Source organism: Nerophis ophidion, linkage group LG28 (assembly GCF_033978795.1).
Source record: "Nerophis ophidion isolate RoL-2023_Sa linkage group LG28, RoL_Noph_v1.0, whole genome shotgun sequence".
Taxonomy (NCBI): Eukaryota; Metazoa; Chordata; class Actinopteri; order Syngnathiformes; family Syngnathidae; genus Nerophis; species Nerophis ophidion.
This window is the reverse complement of record NC_084638.1, coordinates 12,535,515-12,554,922: the sequence shown is the minus strand read 5'-3', so window position 1 is coordinate 12,554,922 and position 19,408 is coordinate 12,535,515. Positions and strand designations below refer to the sequence as shown.

Genomic DNA, 19,408 nt, shown 5'->3' with positions numbered 1-19,408 from the left:
TGTACTGGAAATTAATTTACAAACACAACTTCATCACACACAATACTCCACTATGGAATTGTTTTTATATTAAAATGAGAAACAAAACCATCTTTGAACAGCAATGGTTTGAAAAAGGCATTTGGTCATTGATGCACTTATCGAGTGAGACAAGTATTTTATTATTTGAAGATTTCATTAAGTATGACCTGCATAGAAAAATAATTACACAAATTAAAAAGGCTTTCATTCAAATTAATTTAATTACAGTATATCATTCTTTTTAATTATTTACTATTTCTTCTTTACTGTATTTTCTCTGGAAAAAAAACATACTTATTTAGGAAGAATGGAAACTTTCAAGTGAAAGTTTCCATTATTCCTAAGGCAGAGGAGTTAATTTAAGAAAAAAAGACGGAATTGACCTTTTAAAATAATTTTTAGGATGTTGTTTTGCAATTGAAGACAACACTTGTTCGTTCTGTGCTAGGGAAACAAAAAAAACAGTTTATCTTAAGAATGTATGCAAAGTAAATCTCTGTGGGATGATGTACAATATTGGCTTTTGCCTGACACTCCAAACTTTGACTGATATTGATGTCGTTTTGGGGATGTTAAAAAAGAAAGAGAAAGAACATATAAAATGTTTAAAACACAATACTGGATTTATTGTATGTATCCACAAATGTAAGTTTGTAAAAACAAAACTATCCTTCCATAAAAAAAAATCTGCCATTTTCTGTCACTTTTATGTTGCATACAGGTCTGGGGACATACATAAAAAAACAATCAAAACACAATCATCATAATACAAAGTAATAACGAAAATTAATAAAATATATTACATTATAACAAATGATTCATAAAGTCACACATTTTAAAAAGTGAACAAAAGACAATTATTCAAATGATGTATAAAGTAAATACTGTATTTTTCGGAGTATAAGTCGCTCCGGAGTGTAAGTCGCACCTGCCGGAAATGCATAATAAAGAAGGAAAAAAACATATATAAGTCGCACTGGAGTATTAGTCGCATTTTTGGGGGAAATTTATTTGATAAAACCCAACCCCAAGAATTGACATTTGAAAGGCAATTTAAAATAAATAAAGAATAGTGAACAACAGGCTGAATAAGTGTAAGTTTTATGACGCATACCCTGCGATGAGGTAGCGACTTGTCCAGGGTGTACACCGCCTTCCGCCCGACTGTAGCTGAGATAGGCACCAGCGCCCGCCGCGACCCCAAATGTAATAAGCGGTAGGAAATGGATGGATGGATAGATTTATGACGCATAAATAACCAACCGAGAAGGTGCCTGGTATATTAACATAACATATTACGTATCCGGTAAAAGAGCATGCTGTACTCTCTTTGACAGCCCACACCCTCCAGCAGGCTGTGCAGCCTGGAAAATTGGCTGCACAGATACACATTTTTTTTTCAGGATTTAGTCATGTTGTTTGTCTTATTTCTTAATTTATTGCATTGCTTTTTAAGCGTTGAAAGTTAAAGTACCAATTATTGTCACACACATACTAGATGTGGCGAAATTATTCTCTGCATTTGACTCCTCACCCTTGATCACCCCCTGGGAGGTGAGGGGAGCAGTGGGCAGCAGCGATGCCGCGCCCGGGAATCATTTTATGGTGATTTTAACCCCCAATTCCAACCCTTAATGCTGAGTGCCAAGCAGGGAGGTAATGGGTCCCATTTTTATAGTCTTTGGTATGACTCTGCCGGGATTTGAACTCACGACCTACCGAACCACTAGGCCACTGAAAGGAGTGATTTGAGGTTATTATTATTGGGTTGTTTATTTACTTTGGTTTTACACTTTTGGTATTCGAAGTATTTTCTGTCACTGTCTTGTATGGCAGCTAATAGGTCTGGATTGATCCATGGTTCAGAGCGGGCTTTGATCCGGACTGTTGTCACGGGAGCCATATCATTTAGTATAGCTAGGAACGCTGTTTTGAAGCGATCCCAAGCATCTTCAACCAGGTTGCTCGTGAGCACAGGGGACCAGTTCCACTCACCTAATTTAAGGTTGAAATTATCACTGGAGTATGTAACTATCAATCAATCAATCAATGTTTACTTATATAGCCCTAAATCACTAGTGTCTCAAAGGGCTGCACAAACCACAACACGAACCACTACGACATCCTCGGTAGACCCACATAAGGGCAAGGAAAACTCACACCCAGTGCGACGTCGGTGACAATAATGACTATGTAAAACATGCTATATGTTTACCAAACAATCTGTCACTCCTAATTGCTAAATCTGATGAAATCTTATACGTCTAGTCTCTTACGTGAATGAGCTCAATAATATTATTTGATATTTTAAAGGTAATGTTTTAATAATTTCACACATAAGTTGCTCCTGAGTAGAAGTCGCACCCCCGGCCAAAGTATGAAAAAACTGTGACTTATAGTTCGAAAAATACGGTAATAATATGCTCCCTGAAGTGGTCCAGAAGATGTTTCAGATGTGAACCAGTAAATATGTATATCATATAAAGGTGCTAATCTATGGGGTTATTAACAATAAGAAATAAAAATATGGAATACTTTCATATTTCAAACTATCTAATCTATAATTGTACGAGCATATTAAAAAGATTCTTACACAAACAACAATGTCACACATGTTATATGTGCTGATGTTGTTAGAAAGTCAAAATTAAAGTCTTGACAGCTTATTTCAAATCCTGCAGTTTCATTTGCTGCTGCTGTTCTCACCAGCACACTTGTGTTTCTTACACTGCTTCTTATAAGAGAATCTTTCACCACACACACTGCAACTCAACACTTTCTCTCCTGGGTGTGTTCTCATGTGTGCTACAATGTTTGATCGGTCACAAAAGCTTCTGTTGCAAATTGAACAGGAAAAAGGTTTTTCACCAGTGTGTGTTCTCTTGTGTCTTTTCAAAGTCTGACTTTGTGTAAAACCTTTACCACAGGTTGAACAGTAAAAAGGTTTTTCACCAGTGTGTGTTCTCAAGTGTACTTTCAAATCATGACTGTGTGTAAAACCTTTACCACAGGTTGAACAGGAAAAAGTTTTTTCTCCAGTGTGTGTTCTCATGTGTCTTTTCAAATGTTGACTGTGTGTAAAACCTTTACCACAGGTTGAACAGGAAAACTTTTTTTCACTATTGTGTGTTCTCATGTGTACTTTCAAACATTGACTTAGTGTAAAACCTTTACCACAGGTTGAACAGAAAAACTTTTTTTCACCAGTGTGTGTTGTCATGTGCACTTTCAAATTGTGACTTACAACAAAACGTTTACCACAGATTGAACAGATAAAAGGTTTTTCACCAGTGTGTATTCTAATGTGTACTTTCAAATTGTGACTTTCTACAAAACCTTTACCACATATTGAACATATGAAAGGTTTTTCTCCAGTGTGTATTTTCATGTGTCTTTTCAGATAACAAGGTAATTTAAAGGTTTTGTCACAGTAAGAACATTTGAAGTGAGTGTTGTCAGTGTGACATGTCTTATCATCTTTAGAGTCTTCATCATCAGTGTCAGGAGAGTGTGACGTTGTGTCCTCACTATCTGATAGTGGAGCTAAGAGCTTGTCTGCTTGTGATCCTCCACAGTGGTCTCCATCAGCTTCTGTTGTCATGTGTTGTGTTGAGCTGCTGCTTGGAGGCTCCCCCCCTCCCCTCTCCTCACTTTCACCTTTGACCTCATCATCTTCACTCTTCACAGGGACATCAGTCACTGGGAACTCCTCCAACCATTGAGGCTGACTGATGCAGTGTTCCTCCTCTTCCTCTTTAATATGCGGTGGGTCTCGGTCCTCCTCTTCCTCTTTAATGTGGGGGGTCATTGATTCTTCCTCTTCCTTTTTACAGGGAAGGGTCTGTGTCAAAGAGGAAAAGGAGACGCCAGAGGGTCCGTGACACCTGCTCTTCCTCTTCGATGGATCCTCCATCACCATCCTGAAGCTACACTCCTGTTTTTCAGGCAGAAGTTGTTCTTCACAGACGTCTGTAGGACACAAAATGACAAACATGCTTAAGAAATGTCCAGATTTGCTCAGTCAAATGATGCATTCAGTAAGTTTACATGTACTTAAAATGACAAGTTATTATATAAATTGGCCTGAAAACAAACACACTGCTCTTTACAACATTATCCACAGGAAAAGAAGACCACTTTTTTACAAGGGGTGGGCAATATGGCCTAAAATCTATATTACCATAAATTCCCTGCTGCCTGAGTGCAGCTGGGATAGGCTCCAGCGCCCCCTGTGATTTTAATGTCAGTTACCGATGTATAAACTTGGAGAAAAGATTAGGTCATTTACAGCAGTGGTCCCCAACCTTTTTGTAGCTGCGGACCGGTCAACGCTTGATAATTTGTCCCGTGGCCCGGGTGGGGTCTCTTTCATTTTTTTTCCCCTTTGTCATCTTGTGTTTTTTATGTTATTTTTTTATTAAAAAATAATTACAATTAATAACAAATTATTCTGCGGCTGGTACCAATCGAGCCACGGCCCGGTACCCAGTGGTTGGGGACCACTGGTTTACAGTGTAAATCTGTATTCTGTAGGGGTGTAACGGTACGTGTATTTGTATTGAACAGTTTCGGTACGGGGGTTTCGGTTCGGTACGAGGGTGTATCGAACGAGTTTGTAAACTAAAGTCTTAACAAGCTGCTTTGTTGCTGCCTCTGTCTGAGCAGTGAGCACCCAGCATTGTCCTGCCCACACAACCATCTGATTGGTTACATACAAAGCCAATCAGCAGGGCGTATTCAAAGCGATGGAACAGCCAATCAGCAGTGCATATTCAGAGCGCATGGAGTCAGTGCTCCAAGTGAGATGAGCAGATATGTGTGTAGCAGGTGGGGAGCAGACATCGTACACTCCCCAAATTATAAAAAACACTTCCCAGTCACAACTATTACAAACATCACTATGAGCCCGTTGACCTTCTAGAAACTTAAACTGCAGCTCAGCTTTCTCATAGTTCAGGGTTGAGGTGAAGGCTAATTAGCTTTTAGCGTTACGTGAGCTCATTTTGCTGTGTGTGTGTATGTGTGTGTATGTATGTGTGCTCGCGCGTGTGTGTGTGTGTGTGTGTGTGTATAATATGAGTTGACTTGAAACTGTTTAATGTTGCACTTTTTATATGTAGAAGAAATGTTTTGTCATTTTATTTAATGAAAGCAACAACTTGAGGCAATTTAATGTGGATTAACGTGGGTAGAATTATTATAGTGTTCTCAATGTTAAGTGTGAAGTGAATTATATTTTAAAAGGATAAAGCCATTGTTTACAAATTTGGTAAATAAATAACCCAAAAATGTATATTTTGTTATTTTCTTACTGTACCGAAAATGAACCGAACCGTGACCTCTAAACCGTGGTACGTACCGAACTGAAATTTGTGTGTACCGCTACACCCCTAGTATTCTGTATTGTCTCTATGATGCCATCTTGTGGTAGAGTTCACACACTGCGTGTGCTGTGGGTTGAAAGTGTATTTCCTTTTGCTTCGTGCCTTGAACCCGAAGTAAGGTTTCATCATTGATCTTGCCTAGCAACGTTTGTAAGTGTAACCCGGATTTCCACTGGATGTGGAACGGCGGCGCCACGCCGACAGACTCGTTCCGTTTTCTGTTCTCAAGTCAATGTGTCAGTTTCCACCACCTGGCTTCTATATTTAGCGGTCGCCACAACAGGGCGGTTCAATTGAGCTAAAATCTGCTCGTGTGGGACAGGACGTCATGCATAATCACAAAATAAATGATCTAGTTTGCTTTCAAAGTAAAATATTCTGTTTAAGGCGGATGGTATTTTACACTTTGAAATGTCCTAATGGACATGAAATCAACTTGTCAAAAGGTTTCCAGGCCTAATTTCACCTCCTTGACACAAATGAAATTAAAACATACTGATTCTAAAAGGTCCAAAATTTAAGAATCATATAACAAGCTTATCGCGGGCAACTATATGGGGGCCTGTATTAAAGCGTTGTATTAAAATGACTACTTCCATCTCCAACATTAAAGTGAGTGTCACTAACACTACTGCACACAGGAAAACGCGTGGAGGAGAATTGCAAGTAGCCGAAACAAAGATTGTGAATGACTGACAAGAGGCTCACTTTGTTCATGTAAGTCTACCGTGGAATAAACATGTTCAGGTGCTGAGAGCGATGCACAGAGTGAGACGTCTTAGTCCAGTATAAAATCCAGAGACAAAGAAGGAAACAGACGGACATAGCAATGTATTGAAGATGGCCAAAGATAGGTTATTAGGTTTATTTTCATTTATATTGGCCCCGGCCTATGATTGCATGAATATTTTAATGCCTCTGAACATCGTATTTAATGCTTTTTAATACCATTTAAGGCCTTAATCTAGGCAGTCCATTCAATGAGTATAAATGTGTTTTAATGATCCACAGAAACCTTGCTAAAGCTCCTAAATTGAAAGTATCAAAGAACAAAACAAGTGCTTATTACATTTTAACAAAACAGAAGAATAAGTGATCATTAAATTTTAACAGAAGTGTAGATGGAAACATGTTACATTAGAAAGTTCCTAAATACAAATATTGTTCATGGAATTATTGAGACATTTCTAGACTGTATTTATGATTTTTATGAGATTTTGATAGTATTTAATATATTCTAAGGGCAGCGTGGCTCGGTTGGTAGGGCGGCCATGCTGGCAACTCGACGGTTCCAGGTTTGAGCCTAGACACTACTGTTGTGTCCTTGAGCAAGGTACTTTACCCACCTGCTCCCAGTTCCACCCACACAGTTTTAAATGTAACTTAGATCATGGGTTTCACTATTTAAAGCGCTCTGAGTCACTAGAGAAAAGCACTAAATAAATATACTTCACTTCACTTAAAGGGGAACCACACTTTTTTTTTTATTTTGCTTATCAAGAACAAGTTTTTTTCTTTTTTATGCATTCCAAATAGTAAATAAATGTGATCAAAAGTCTGCTTAAAGTAGAGGCTATTAGAGTCTCATTATTCTGCCTACAAAGACCTTAAAAAGCATCCAAAAACCTCCATTTAGGTTTTATGTACATGCAGTAGGTATATATTGGTAGGTTGGTAATGCATGGCATCCTGCCAGCTGCTATGCTGACAGTTATTTTAGTAGCTGGCATCAAAGACAAGGCTGGTAAGGTAGGGACTATGGACAATTATCAACCTATCGCCCGAACCAGCGTGCTATCTAAAGTACTGGAAAGTGTGATAATATACAGAGTTGGGGATCTTATTTGCACCGCAGACAACCAATTTGGCTTTAAGAGCAAGTACAGCACTGACTTGTGTATTTATGCTTTAGAAGAAGCAGTAGAAAAATACAGAGCGCAGGGCCCTACAATGTTGGTAGGGTTTATTGATGCATCTAAGGCATTTTACAGAGTGAACCATCTCAAACTGTTCACCAATCTGAAACATAGGGGTGTTCTGGGTATATTCTGGCATATTGGTACGACAGGCAGACGAAGCAGGTAAAATGGGGGGAGTAGTTTATCCTCTCCCTTTAGAGTTGGCAATGGGGTACGGCAGGGTGGGCTTCTATCACCAGGCATATTTAGCCTGTCTATGAAGGATTAGTGCGTCTGCCTCACAATACGAAGTTCCTGCAGTCCTGGGTTCAAATCCAGGCTCGGCATCTTTCTGTGTGGAGTTTGCATGTCCTCCCCGTGAATGCGTGGGTTCCCTCCGGGTACTCTGGCTTCCTCCCACTTCCAAAGACATGCACCTGGGGATAGGTTGATTGGCAACACTAAATGGTCCCTAGTGTGTGAATGTTGTCTGTCTATCTGTGTTGGCCCTGCGATGAGATGGCGACTTGTCCAGGGTGTAACCCGCCTTCCGCCCGATTGTAGCTGAGATAGGCGCCAGCGCCCCCCGCGACCCCGAAAGGGAATAAGCGGTAGTAAATGGATGGATGGATGGATGAATGATCTGTCAAGGCAGTGGGAGAATGCAGAACAGGGTGCATCATGGGGAACGCCTTAATGAACCACTTTATGTACGCTGATGATTTGGCCATTATATCTCCCAGTAGTGTATGTAGGGTTCCACCAGCTTCTTAAAGGGGAGCATTATCACAATTTCAGAAGAGTTAAAACCAATAAAAATCAGTTCTCAGTGGCTTATTTTATCTATCGAAGTTATTTTCAAAATGTTTAACCATCCCGGAATATCCCCCAAAAATGGTTTAACGTGCCTGAATTTCGCTATCTGCAAAGCCACCGTCCATTTTCCTGTGACGTCATCTAGTGATGCCAGTACAAAAAACATGGCGGATAGCACAGCAAGATATAGCGACATTAGCTCGGATTCAGACTCGGATTTCAGCGGTTTAAGCGAGTCAACAGATTACGCATGTATTGAAACGGATGGTTGGAGTATGGAGGCAGATAGCGAAAACGAAAATGAAGAAGAAACTGAAGCTATTGAGCGAATACCTATTGAAGCCATTCGGCCATGTCTGCCTTAGCATCGCCAGTAAAATGTGCAGACCAAACGATCGGGACCTTCGCATTGACACCGGAGCAACCTAAATCCGTCGATTGGTAAGTGTTTGTTTGGCATTAAATTTGGGAAACGCTGGATGCGAATACAGCTACAAATGTACATACAGCTAGCCTAAATAGCATGTTAGCATCGATTAGCTGGCAGTCATGCCGCGACCAAATATGTCTGATTAACACATAAGTCAATAACATCAACAAAACTCACCTTTGTGATTTTGTTGACTTTATCGTTGGAAATGCATCTGCTTTGAGTGTCGCAGGGAATCCATTCATCTCTGTGCAATATCTGTTGAAGCATTGCCAGTAAAATGTGCGGACCAAACGAGGGACTTTCGCATCTCTTGACACTGGAACAACTTAAATCCGTCGATTGGTAAGTGTTTGTTTCGCAGTAAATGTGGATAGAGGGAAAGGCTGGATGCAAATATAGCTACAATTGAGGCATAACGATGCAATATGTACATACAGCTAGCCTAAATAGCATGTTAGCATAGATTAGCATGCCGTGCTAATCGATGCACATTCTACGTACATCAACTTGAATCCGTGCCTGATCGTGTTGTTACACCCTCTGACAACACAACGACAAGGCATGATGTCTCCAAGGTACCGGAAAACAGTGGAAACAACGCAAAATAACAGAACTGATTTGACTTGCTGCGTGTAATGTGTTTGAGAAAATGGCGTTGACTACCTAGGTGACGTCACGTTTTGACATCATCGCTCCGAGAGCAAATGATAGAAAGGCGTTTAATTCGCCAAAATTCACCCATTTAGAGTTCAGAAATCGGTTAAAAAAAATATATGGTATTTTTTCTGCAACATCAAGGTATATATTGACGCTTACATAGGTCTGGTAATAATGTTGCCCCTTTAACATATGCTCAGACTATGGAGTGAAGTTTGACATCAAGTATAATGCCAAAAACGGTAGCAATCAATGATTATTTATATAGCCCTAAATCACTAGTGTCTCAAAGGGCTGCACAAACCGGTAATGATATGTAGGACCAAGGAGGATAAACATCTTGAAGGCCTACTGAAATTTAATTTTCTTATTTAAACGGGGAAAGCAGGTCCATTCTATGTGTCATACTTGATCATTTCGCGTTATTGCCATATTTTTGCTGAAAGGATTTAGTAGAGAAGATCGACGATAAAGTTTGCAACTTTTGGTCGCTAATAAAAAAGCCTTGCCTGTACCGGAAGTAGCAGACGATGTGTGTGTGACGTCACAGGTTGTAGGGCTCCTCATATCCTCACATTGTTTATAATGTGAGCTTCCAGCAGCAAGAGCTATTCGGACCGAGAAAGCGACGATTTCCCCATTAATTTGAGAGAGGATGAAAGATTTGTGGATGAGGAATGTTAGAGTCAAGCACTTAAAAAAAAAAGAAAAAGAAAGAAAAAGAAAAGGCGACGGCTCCAGGGGACGGCAGAGGTTGCGATTCCGATGTTATTAGACACATTTACAAGGATAATTCTGGAAAATCTCTTATCTGCTTATTGTGTTAATAGTGTTTTAGTGAGATTATGAATTCATACCTAAAAGTCGGAGGGCTGCGGTGACTGCCAGTGTCTCTGAGGGAAAATGGAGGAGTCAAGATCACAGCTGCCTTTTTGACAGCTGCTGCAGGAGGTCGCATAATCTGCTCAAGTCTCCGGTAAGAGCCGACTTAATATCACAAATTTCCCATCCAAAAACTTGCTGGTTGACATGTGGTAGAGAAACATGTTCGCTTGACCGCTCTGTGTTAAAGCTTCACAACAAACAAAGAGTGTTTCGGTTGCTAAAGGCAGCTGCAATCCACCGCTTTCCACCAACAGCATTATTCTTTATAGTCTCCATTATTAATTGAACAAATTGCAAAAGATTCAGCAACACAGATGTCCAAAATACTATGTAATTATGCGATGAAAAGAGACAACTTTTAGCCGTGAGTGGTGCTGGGCTGAAATGTCCGCTCCAACAAATGAACGTCACAAGCACGCGTCAACATAAGCGTCATCATTCCACGACGTTTTCAATAGGATACCTCGTGGGAAATTTAAAATTGTAATTTAGTAAACTAAAAAGGCTGTATTGGCATGTGTTGCAATGTTAAGATTTCATCATTGATATATAAAGTATCAGACTGCGCGTTCGGTAATAGTGGGTTTCAGTAGGTCTTTAATTTCCCAGGTTTCTATTTGTCCGGTCAAACCCTGTCTGTGTGCAACAATGTCAAATACTTGGGCCACATCATCAATGACAAGATGGAGGATGATGCTGACATGCTGAGACAGAGAATAATTCTGTATGTCCAAGCTAATATGCTGGTGGGAAAATGTCATTTACTGTTTGGATGAAGCGAAGGTGCAATGTTAATATTTGGTTACATGTCCCTTGGCAAGTTTAACTGCAATAAGGTGCTGTTGGTAGCCATCCACAAGCTTCTGGTTGAATTTTTGACCACTCCTCTTGACAAAAGTGGTGCAGGTCAGCTAAATGTGTTGGTTTTCTGACATGGACTTGTTACTCCTGCATTGTCCACATGTTTAAGTCAGGACTTTTGACGTGTGTTTAGGGTCATTGTCCTGTACCCAAGACCCAACCTCCAGGCTGATGATTGTAGGTTGTCCTCAAGAATTTGGAGGCAATCTTCCTTTTAATTGTCACATTTAGAGCACCAGTTTTATTGGCAGCAAAACATGCCCAGAGCATAATACTACCACCACCATGCTTGACGGTCGGAATGGTGTTCCTGGGATTAAAGGCATCACATTTTCCCCTTCAAACAAATTGCTGGACATTGTAGCCAAACAGCTAATTTTTTGTTTCTTCTGACCACATAACTTTACTACAGAAGGTCTTGTCTTTGTCGATGTGGTGTCAGATGTAAAAAAAAAAAAAAACTGAGCTGTTTGGCCACAATACCCAGCAATATGTTTGGAGGAGAAAAAGGTGAGGCCTTTAATCTCAGGAACACCATGCCCACCATCATTGCTGTATATGTACTAACGCTGCTGTATATAAACTCTTGACCCAGCATATTTGCTCACATTTTCAGTAGACCCATAATACATTCATTAAAGAACCAACCTTCATGAATGTTTTTTTTGTGACCAACAAGTATGTGCTCCAATCACTCTGTCACAAAAAATAAGAATTGTAGAAATCTTTGGAAACTCAAGCCAGCCATGACATTATGTTCTTTAAAATTGTATGTAAACTTTTGATCACGACTGTATGTACATCATCCAAACAAGACAACCAAACTACTTATATACAATACATTTAAGCATAGTGTTAATAATAAAATATAAAGTTATTAAAGATGTGAGAGTAAAAAGTAAACAAACCTGTTCTATGAAACACAACTTGATGATGTTTCTTATAATAAACATCCAGTAGTTGATGTTGTCGCTCCTTCTCCTCTTTTGTTGGACACAATTCCTCCTCATACTTTGATGTCGTTCTTTCGCACATTTTCACACAATCACAACACTTTACACTCACATTAGTTCCCTACTTAGCGATGTTTAAATAACTTCCGCGTCTCTTTGTTAGCAGCTAACAAACTAAGCTAACTAGCCAGCTAAACTAGCTGCAAGCTACCAAGCTAGCAAACAGGAGAAGTGTCAAAGTGCGCTCAGACTAATGTATCCGGCTACAAACAATTATTAACCGTGTGTACTCTATTAAACAACATATATGTAAGAATACAGAAATATAATGCCCGCGTTTAGGACTTCTCCGTCAGACGCCATTTTGCTTTATCACCCGATCGGTCCACGCATGCGCGTACCCGACGTCACTTCCGCCAACTTGTTTTGCCACACTTACTTACCATGGTTCTTTTGGGTCATCTGTACTTCAATAACAATGTCATCATAAACCATTACATACAAAACAAACGTTATTAAAAATAGGGTGTTCATTATGAAACGGCACAGATCTGTACACAAACCTGAAAGATGTGTTCAGCAGCCTTAAATGGGAAATAAATTGATGTTTTACTATTTTTTAATAATTTATTTATTTCAGAATTCTGAGAGTTTAAAAAAATAATTTAAATTAGAAAACATCCTAAAAATAAATGTTAGTAGTCAATTAAGTCTTTTTTCATTAAATGGACTCTTTTGTGTTTGGAAGAATGGAAGCTTTCAAGTTATGACTATTTGTTTTGTTCCACAGAAAATACAGTAAAAAAGAAATAGTAAATAATTAAAAAACGTGAAATGCTGTAATTAGAATATTTTGAACGAAAGCCTTTATATATATGTATATATATATATATATATATATATATATATATATATATATATATGTATATATATATATATATATATATATATATATATATATATTGTTTTGTATATTTTCTATTTGCAGGTCGTACTTGATGAGGTCTTCAAATAATAAAATACTTTTATCACTCAATAAGTGCATCAGCGACCAAATGCCTTTTTCAAACCATTGCTGTACAAAGATGAATTTGTTTCTCATTTTAATATAACAACAATTCCACAGTGGACTATTGTGTGTGATGAAAATTATTTGTAACTAATTTAATTGTAAATTAGTTTCCAGTACAACAACACTTGCTGGTAGGGATAGGTACCGTTCACCTTTCAACCGATACGGCACATATTACGGTACCCTGAAATCGATACCTGTTCTCAATGTTCCGACTTTTTGGTGCTTTTGTGTGGTAATAATATTGTTTGTGATAATAAATCTAAATTTTTATTGCAACATTTAAAATGATACTGTAATGATAACTGTTGTCCTTTTGTTACATCTTGTTTAATTATTATCATATTATCATTTACAAGTAAGTTTATTTACAGTTGTAAGTCCAATACACTAGATGACAGTTGTTAGAGCCATATACTCTTTCTGTCCGTCAAATTCATGACGTCACTAAAGGGGTTGGCTCAAGGCCAAGTGCCAGTCTACTTAGGGAGGAGCTGGGATCCTGCTCAGGTGTTGCTGAGTAGAGGTGCAACAGTTTTTGACTGTGCCAGGCTAGTATTTGTTTGCTCCTGTGTATTTTCCGTTTTTGTTACAAAATGAGTTTTATAACGCGACTTTATGATAATAAATATTTTTGTAAAACATGAACGAAATTCTGGCCATCAATTATTAGCTTGCTGCAAACGTCTGAACTTGTTTCATTTATATTCGGCAACAAGTAGCAGTAATAGTTCAGGACTTTACCGCTACATTAAGTCAAAAACTGCCTCACTGGAACGCAACTTGTTTATAGGGAAACAACAATAATACAAAAAATGCCATTGTTAAAATGTGTGCACACAAATATTGACAAATCTAATGCATTGGTGACTATTTGACTTGACATGCGCGTGGGTTGACTTTTCCAAATGGAGGAGGAGGGAGCACACACCTCCGCTGACCAACATAAACAGCCACAGGAGGACAGTGTGGCTCAACGTGACAATGATGGACAAGGGGTTGAGGGGTTGAGGGGAAAAAAAACGTGTGGTAAAAATGACACCCAAGGTTCTAGGTCACAAAATTGAAAGTTTGCAGGGGGAAAGAAAATCAATGTGGCAAATACTCTCAATGCTGAAAGAGGAGGTCATTGTTGTGTTAAATGACGTAATACGGTCACATGAGCGAAAGGAGGATTTAAGCAGGTATGTGGATTTATATCATGCAACCAGAAAAGTGCACCAAACTTTGTTGTCTCTGTTGCCAGATGATGAGTATACTAAACATGAGACATGGTACAAAGCAAACAAGTTGAATTTTGATGGTTTTGTTGACAAGGTTGACAGGTTTATGTATTCTCAAAATGATGATGAGGTTGAAAATGAGGTCACATGAAAACCAAGAGTGTAAGTGGAACCTAGCAAATACCTTTCACATAAAACACTCAAGATAGCAGAGAATAGCTTCTATTTATCGACCTCTGGGTTATGGGCCCAGCATATACGGTCCTCTCCAAGGTTTCTTATAGTCACTGTCACCGACATCCCACTGGGGTGAGTTTTTCCTTGCCCATATGTGGGCTCTGTACCGTGGATGTCGTTGTGGCTTGTGCAGCCCTTTGAGACACCTGTGATTTAGGGCTATATAAATAAACATTGATTGATTGATTGATTGATACACTTTTCAGAGAGGGATACTGTGGTCACAGCTCAAGGTTGAAGAAGATTTTTACTAAGGAAAGTAAGAGGAACCAAAATTACATCCCCGTCAGGGAATTGAACCGTGGTCTTTCGCGTGACAGGCGGAGATACTGTCCACTATACTAATGAGGACTGTATTTAGCAGTGTTTTCTAAACGACAAGCAAACGATTCAAGCCTATCCCTGCCACGCCACAACCAAAGTGATGCCATGGCATATGTTTGCCGTCTCATAATACCGATAAATTGATCATAAAACACGATTACGGCGGTTGTGTGGCCGAGTGGTCTAAGGCAGTGGCCCCCAACCACCGGGCCGCGTGTTTTATTCATTTTTATTTAAAAAAAACTATATATAAAACTATATATATATATATATATATATATATATATATATATATATATATATATATATATATATATATATTCTTTTTTTATTAAATCAACATAAAAAACACAATATACACTTACAATTAGTGCACCAACCACAAAAACCTCCGTTTTTCATGACAAAAACGTCCCTTTCCCATGACAAAGAAAAAAAAATATATATATATTTTTTTTTTATCAAATCAACATACAAAACACAATATACTCTTACAATTAGTGCACCAACCACAAAAACATCCCTTTTTCATGACAAAAACGTCCCTTTTCCATGACAAAAAATAAAAGGAAAATAATTTGTCCTTGTCAAATAGAACTAATGCACCCCAAAGTAGAGGCGTTTGTTTCTTTTGCAGAACTGAACTTCCAACAGTAGAGGTACCGACACTGTGGACTTAAGAATATTAAATGCTGACAAATGTGTCAGTAAGAAAAGGTTCAAATCCCATCTAAACTTTTACATATATTCTTGGTTTCAAATTATTCCGCAATACTGAATTTGAGTCACTGACTCTAATAAACAATTTTTCCTTTTTGAAAACTTGTTAGCATCCTAATTTTGAGGAATGCAACAAACGGTAGTTAAGTACTATAATATCTGTAAGACTGTGCAGCATATCCGGGTCCACGCATCACAATTTTCAGAGAGGATACTGTGGTCACTGCTCAAGATTGAACAATCAATCAATCAATCGACCAACCACTGTATCTTTTGTTACTCTGGTGTATCAAGTATAGAATTTGGGCTTCTGCCGATTGGGGGCGGAACTCTTCACTCTGCCACTCATTCACAGACTTTCAAGCTGCTTTTTACTAAAACTTTTGACCCAGTGTCGTCCAGCAGAGAAAGCACAAGAGCTAAGCAATTTAAAGCAGGGTAGCGGCTCTGTGTGCGACTACACCACCCGCTTCCGCACGCTAGCAGCAGAAAGCAGGTGGGAAGACATGGCCCTCTATGAAGTCTTTCTGAAGGGACTTGGAGCTTCCAATCAGGACCTCCTTGTTCCCTTAGACCTAAAGGGTAAATGGGTTGTACTTGTATAGCGCTTTTCTACCCCTTTTTAAGGAGCTCAAAGCGCTTTGACAGTATTTCCACATTTGCCCATTCACTCACGCATTCACACACTGATGGTGGGAGCTGCCATGCAAGGCGCTCACCAGGACCCATCAGGAGCAAGGGTGAAGTGTCTTGCCCAAGGACACAACAGACGTGACTAGGTTGGTAGAAGGTGGGGATTGAACCAGTAACCCTCAGATTGCTGACACGGCCACTCTACCAACTTCGCCATGCCGTCCCCAACCTACCAGATGCCCTCATCGCACTCGCCATCCGGATGGACAACCGACTAGCCCAGCTCAAACGGCAGTGAGGAGGAGGACGGGCTGCGGCAGGAAGAACCACCCATCCTTTCGCACCTAGCGGGGCGACCACTCAGCGTTCACCCCCGGAGCTATGTCCTCACTTCCGCACTGACCTGGAGGAGGAACCCATGCAGCTAGGGAGAGCCCGACTGACCCCAGAGGAGCAATGCAAGCGGCTGATGGAGGGGAGATGTTTTTACTGTGGAGAGAGCGGCCATCTTGTCATTTTGTGTCCAACCAAGGGATCCCAGGTGGCGAGTCACGTTCCGGCGGTACCTCAGATGCCACGCACTCTCACTAAGGTCACGATAACGCATCTCACGGCCACAGATCTAAAGTTTAATAGACTTTGGGGAAGACGAGAGTCTGATGGACTGGGGTTTAGCTAGGAGACTAGGACTCAAGTCAGAACCGCTAACTAAACCCATTAGGACGAGGTCTTTCAACGGTAAGGAGCTTTTCACTATCTCACACATCAGTTAACCTGTCCAAATGAACATTGACTGCCATCAGGAAAAGATTTGTCCGTACTTAATTACATCACCCTCCCATTCTCTGATCTTGGGGCATCCATGGCTGTACCAGCATAATCCTTGGGTTAACTGGAAAACAGGGAAGATCAGTGAATGGGGAAGGGAATACACCAAGAACTGTGTTTTTTCTACTGTCCAGGGAAAACGTGTCAAGGAAATGAATCCTTTTTCTGCCAATCCTGCCACAGACTCTAAATATCCGGACCTGAAGTCTGTTCCTTCTTGTTATCACCACCTGCGACAAGTCTTCAGCAAGACAAAAGCCCTGTCACTTCCGCCCCACCAATCCTACGACTGTGCCATCGACCTGCTTCCCGGTGCCACTATTCCCAAGGGGCGTCTGTACTCCCTCTCTGGTCCAGAAAGGGCTGCCATGAACGATTACATAGCGCCATCCCAAGAAGCTGGCTTGATTCGCCGGTCATCATCGCCAGCAGGAGCAAGGTACTTCTTTGTGAAGAAGAAAGACGGGTCGTTAAGACCCTGCATTAATTACAGCCCACTAAATGACATTACCATCAAGAACCGTTACCCTCTTCCCTTCATGTCTTCTGTCTTCGACCAACTCCAACAGGTCAAAATATTCACCAAACTGGATCTACGCAACGCTTTCCATCTGGTTTGAATTAGAGAGGGAGACGAGTGGAAGACCAGATTCAACACACACAGCGGCCACTATGAATACAGAGTCATGCCCTTTGGACTCACCAATGCTCCCGCCGTGTTCCAAGCCATTATCAATGAAGTTCTAAGAGACTTCCTGGACCATTTTGTGAATGTCTACCTTGACGATATATTGATTTATTCACCTGACAGTGACACCAAGTCCATGTAACTCAGGTTTTAAAGGGACTCTTGGACAATGATTTGTATGTTAACACCACCACAACAGCTGTATGAATATATGGAATGAAGGGAGAGGTCTAGAAAAAAATGTAGGCCACTTTAATGACTGACAAGCCATGCCAGCATGAAGCCTGCTTGTATAAGGAGCGAAACGTCATCTAGGACAAACTGAACAATCCAGTTGTAAATCCATTTCATGACCTGAGAATACAATGACCTGGATGAAGGAGGACGTCCATTGACTTTATTTGTTGGATGAGACAGAAATGTTGCCATAACATTAGGTATTAGCACACTGAATGAGATTCAGTTCCATGATGTCGTTCAAACAGAATGTCGCTTTAATAGATCGTTTAACATTAGACATCAGGAGAGCAAACACATTATCAATCAGGGAGGGTAAGGACAGCCATGATCGTATAGTGGTTAGTACTCTGTGTTGTGGCCGCAGCAACCCCGGTTCAAATCCGGGTCATGGCACTTTACCCTTTAAACTTCCTTTTTTTAAGCATCGTTCTTTTACACCTGAAGACTTAATTATTAGCCCCCTAAGAACTTTTGAACATTTCTGAAAAATCTGCCGAATGTTTGCAATAATCATGACATTCTCGGTTGTAAAACATTCTTCAGAAGCATTTAGGTACATTTTTTAGAGACCCTGAAATGCTCAGTCATGGAGTGTAAGACATTCTTTAGACTAAGCTTTGAGACCCCTTGGAAAGGCCTCCTTCCACCCCTGAAAAGTCACCAATAGGGCAGACCTTGGTTACATTTGGATATGTGAACCCAAAAACCATTTATAGAGCTTAAATAGCTCAGTTGGGAGAGTGTCACACTGAAGATCTGAAGGTCCCTGGTTCGACCCCAGGTTTCAGCACAACTCTGTGAACTTCTCAATCAATTCTTATTACTAATAAACCTTCTGTGGCTCTTACAATATTGAGATGGTCTCCCTGACCTGCCAGCCTTGCCGGTGGAATCCTAGCATCAGTTGTTACAAACCTTTCCTTTATTTTCAATTTGGACACCGTTACATGGTTTAACGGTGTATCGTTCCTTAAGCTAATGTTTGGTCTTTAACTGACCCTTACATTGGGCTGTTTCGAACACAAATGTGTAGCCTTAGGGGTATTTTTTGGAATGTATAACTCGAAACTGAGAGTAATAAAGCTGGGTTCAGTGTGATGTGAGGGTGCATCCAACACACCTACAGCAAAAGACTAACATTAACATTCATACAGATACACTGTCTAACAATTTATGTTTAAGGTATTGCTGTTAAAACTTCAGATGATCACATTTTAACGCTCTCCCACCAGAGCTAAAGTGGATGTGAGGGATGTTTTGGGATTTCAGTTTTTCAAATGAAATAGAGAAAAAACTATAAATACAGTTGAAATAAAGGTTACAATGACTGCTGCAGTGGGGCAAAGGGATGTCTTTGGAGAAGTGTAAGGAGGTCAGCATCAGTTGCCTGAACAGGGACTTGAACCCTGGACCCTCAGATTAAAAGTCTGATGCTCTGCCGACTGAGCTACCCAGGCCCCTTCATCACATAAAAACATAGTTGGCATTCCTTCAAGGTGGATTGGAACCAGCTCCCTAAGATTTCGCATGTACAA

General features: G+C 40.0%; 2 protein-coding genes and 3 non-coding genes across 7 annotated transcripts in view; 3 read left to right on the top strand and 2 right to left on the bottom strand.

Moving 5' to 3' along the window:
* LOC133545576 (zinc finger protein 391-like) overlaps window positions 1–19,408 on the top strand; it is a 212,369-nt gene that overhangs the window by 91,649 nt on the left and 101,312 nt on the right. The gene's annotated exons all lie outside the window — the stretch shown is intronic.
* LOC133545578 (gastrula zinc finger protein XlCGF57.1-like) overlaps window positions 624–19,408 on the bottom strand; it is a 51,536-nt gene continuing 32,751 nt past the window's right edge. Inside the window, exons 1-2 of one of the 2 annotated variants that reach the window (XM_061891301.1) lie at window positions 11,864–12,305; window positions 624–3,990 (exon numbers count right to left, since the gene is read on the bottom strand). In XM_061891301.1, coding sequence (XP_061747285.1) covers window positions 2,705–3,990; window positions 11,864–11,990 — 1,413 coding nt within the window. In that variant the 5' untranslated portion in view covers window positions 11,991–12,305 and the 3' untranslated portion in view covers window positions 624–2,704. Of the gene's footprint in view, window positions 3,991–11,863; window positions 12,306–19,408 lie in introns of those variants that run through there. The other variant, XM_061891300.1, reaches the window with a different exon arrangement.
* trnah-gug (transfer RNA histidin (anticodon GUG)) lies at window positions 18,195–18,266 on the top strand. Its single transcript has one exon. It is a non-coding gene; the product is annotated as a tRNA-His (tRNA).
* trnaf-gaa (transfer RNA phenylalanine (anticodon GAA)) lies at window positions 18,591–18,663 on the top strand. The gene has a single exon. It is a non-coding gene; the product is annotated as a tRNA-Phe (tRNA).
* On the bottom strand, window positions 19,258–19,330 carry trnak-uuu (transfer RNA lysine (anticodon UUU)). Its single transcript has one exon. It is a non-coding gene; the product is annotated as a tRNA-Lys (tRNA).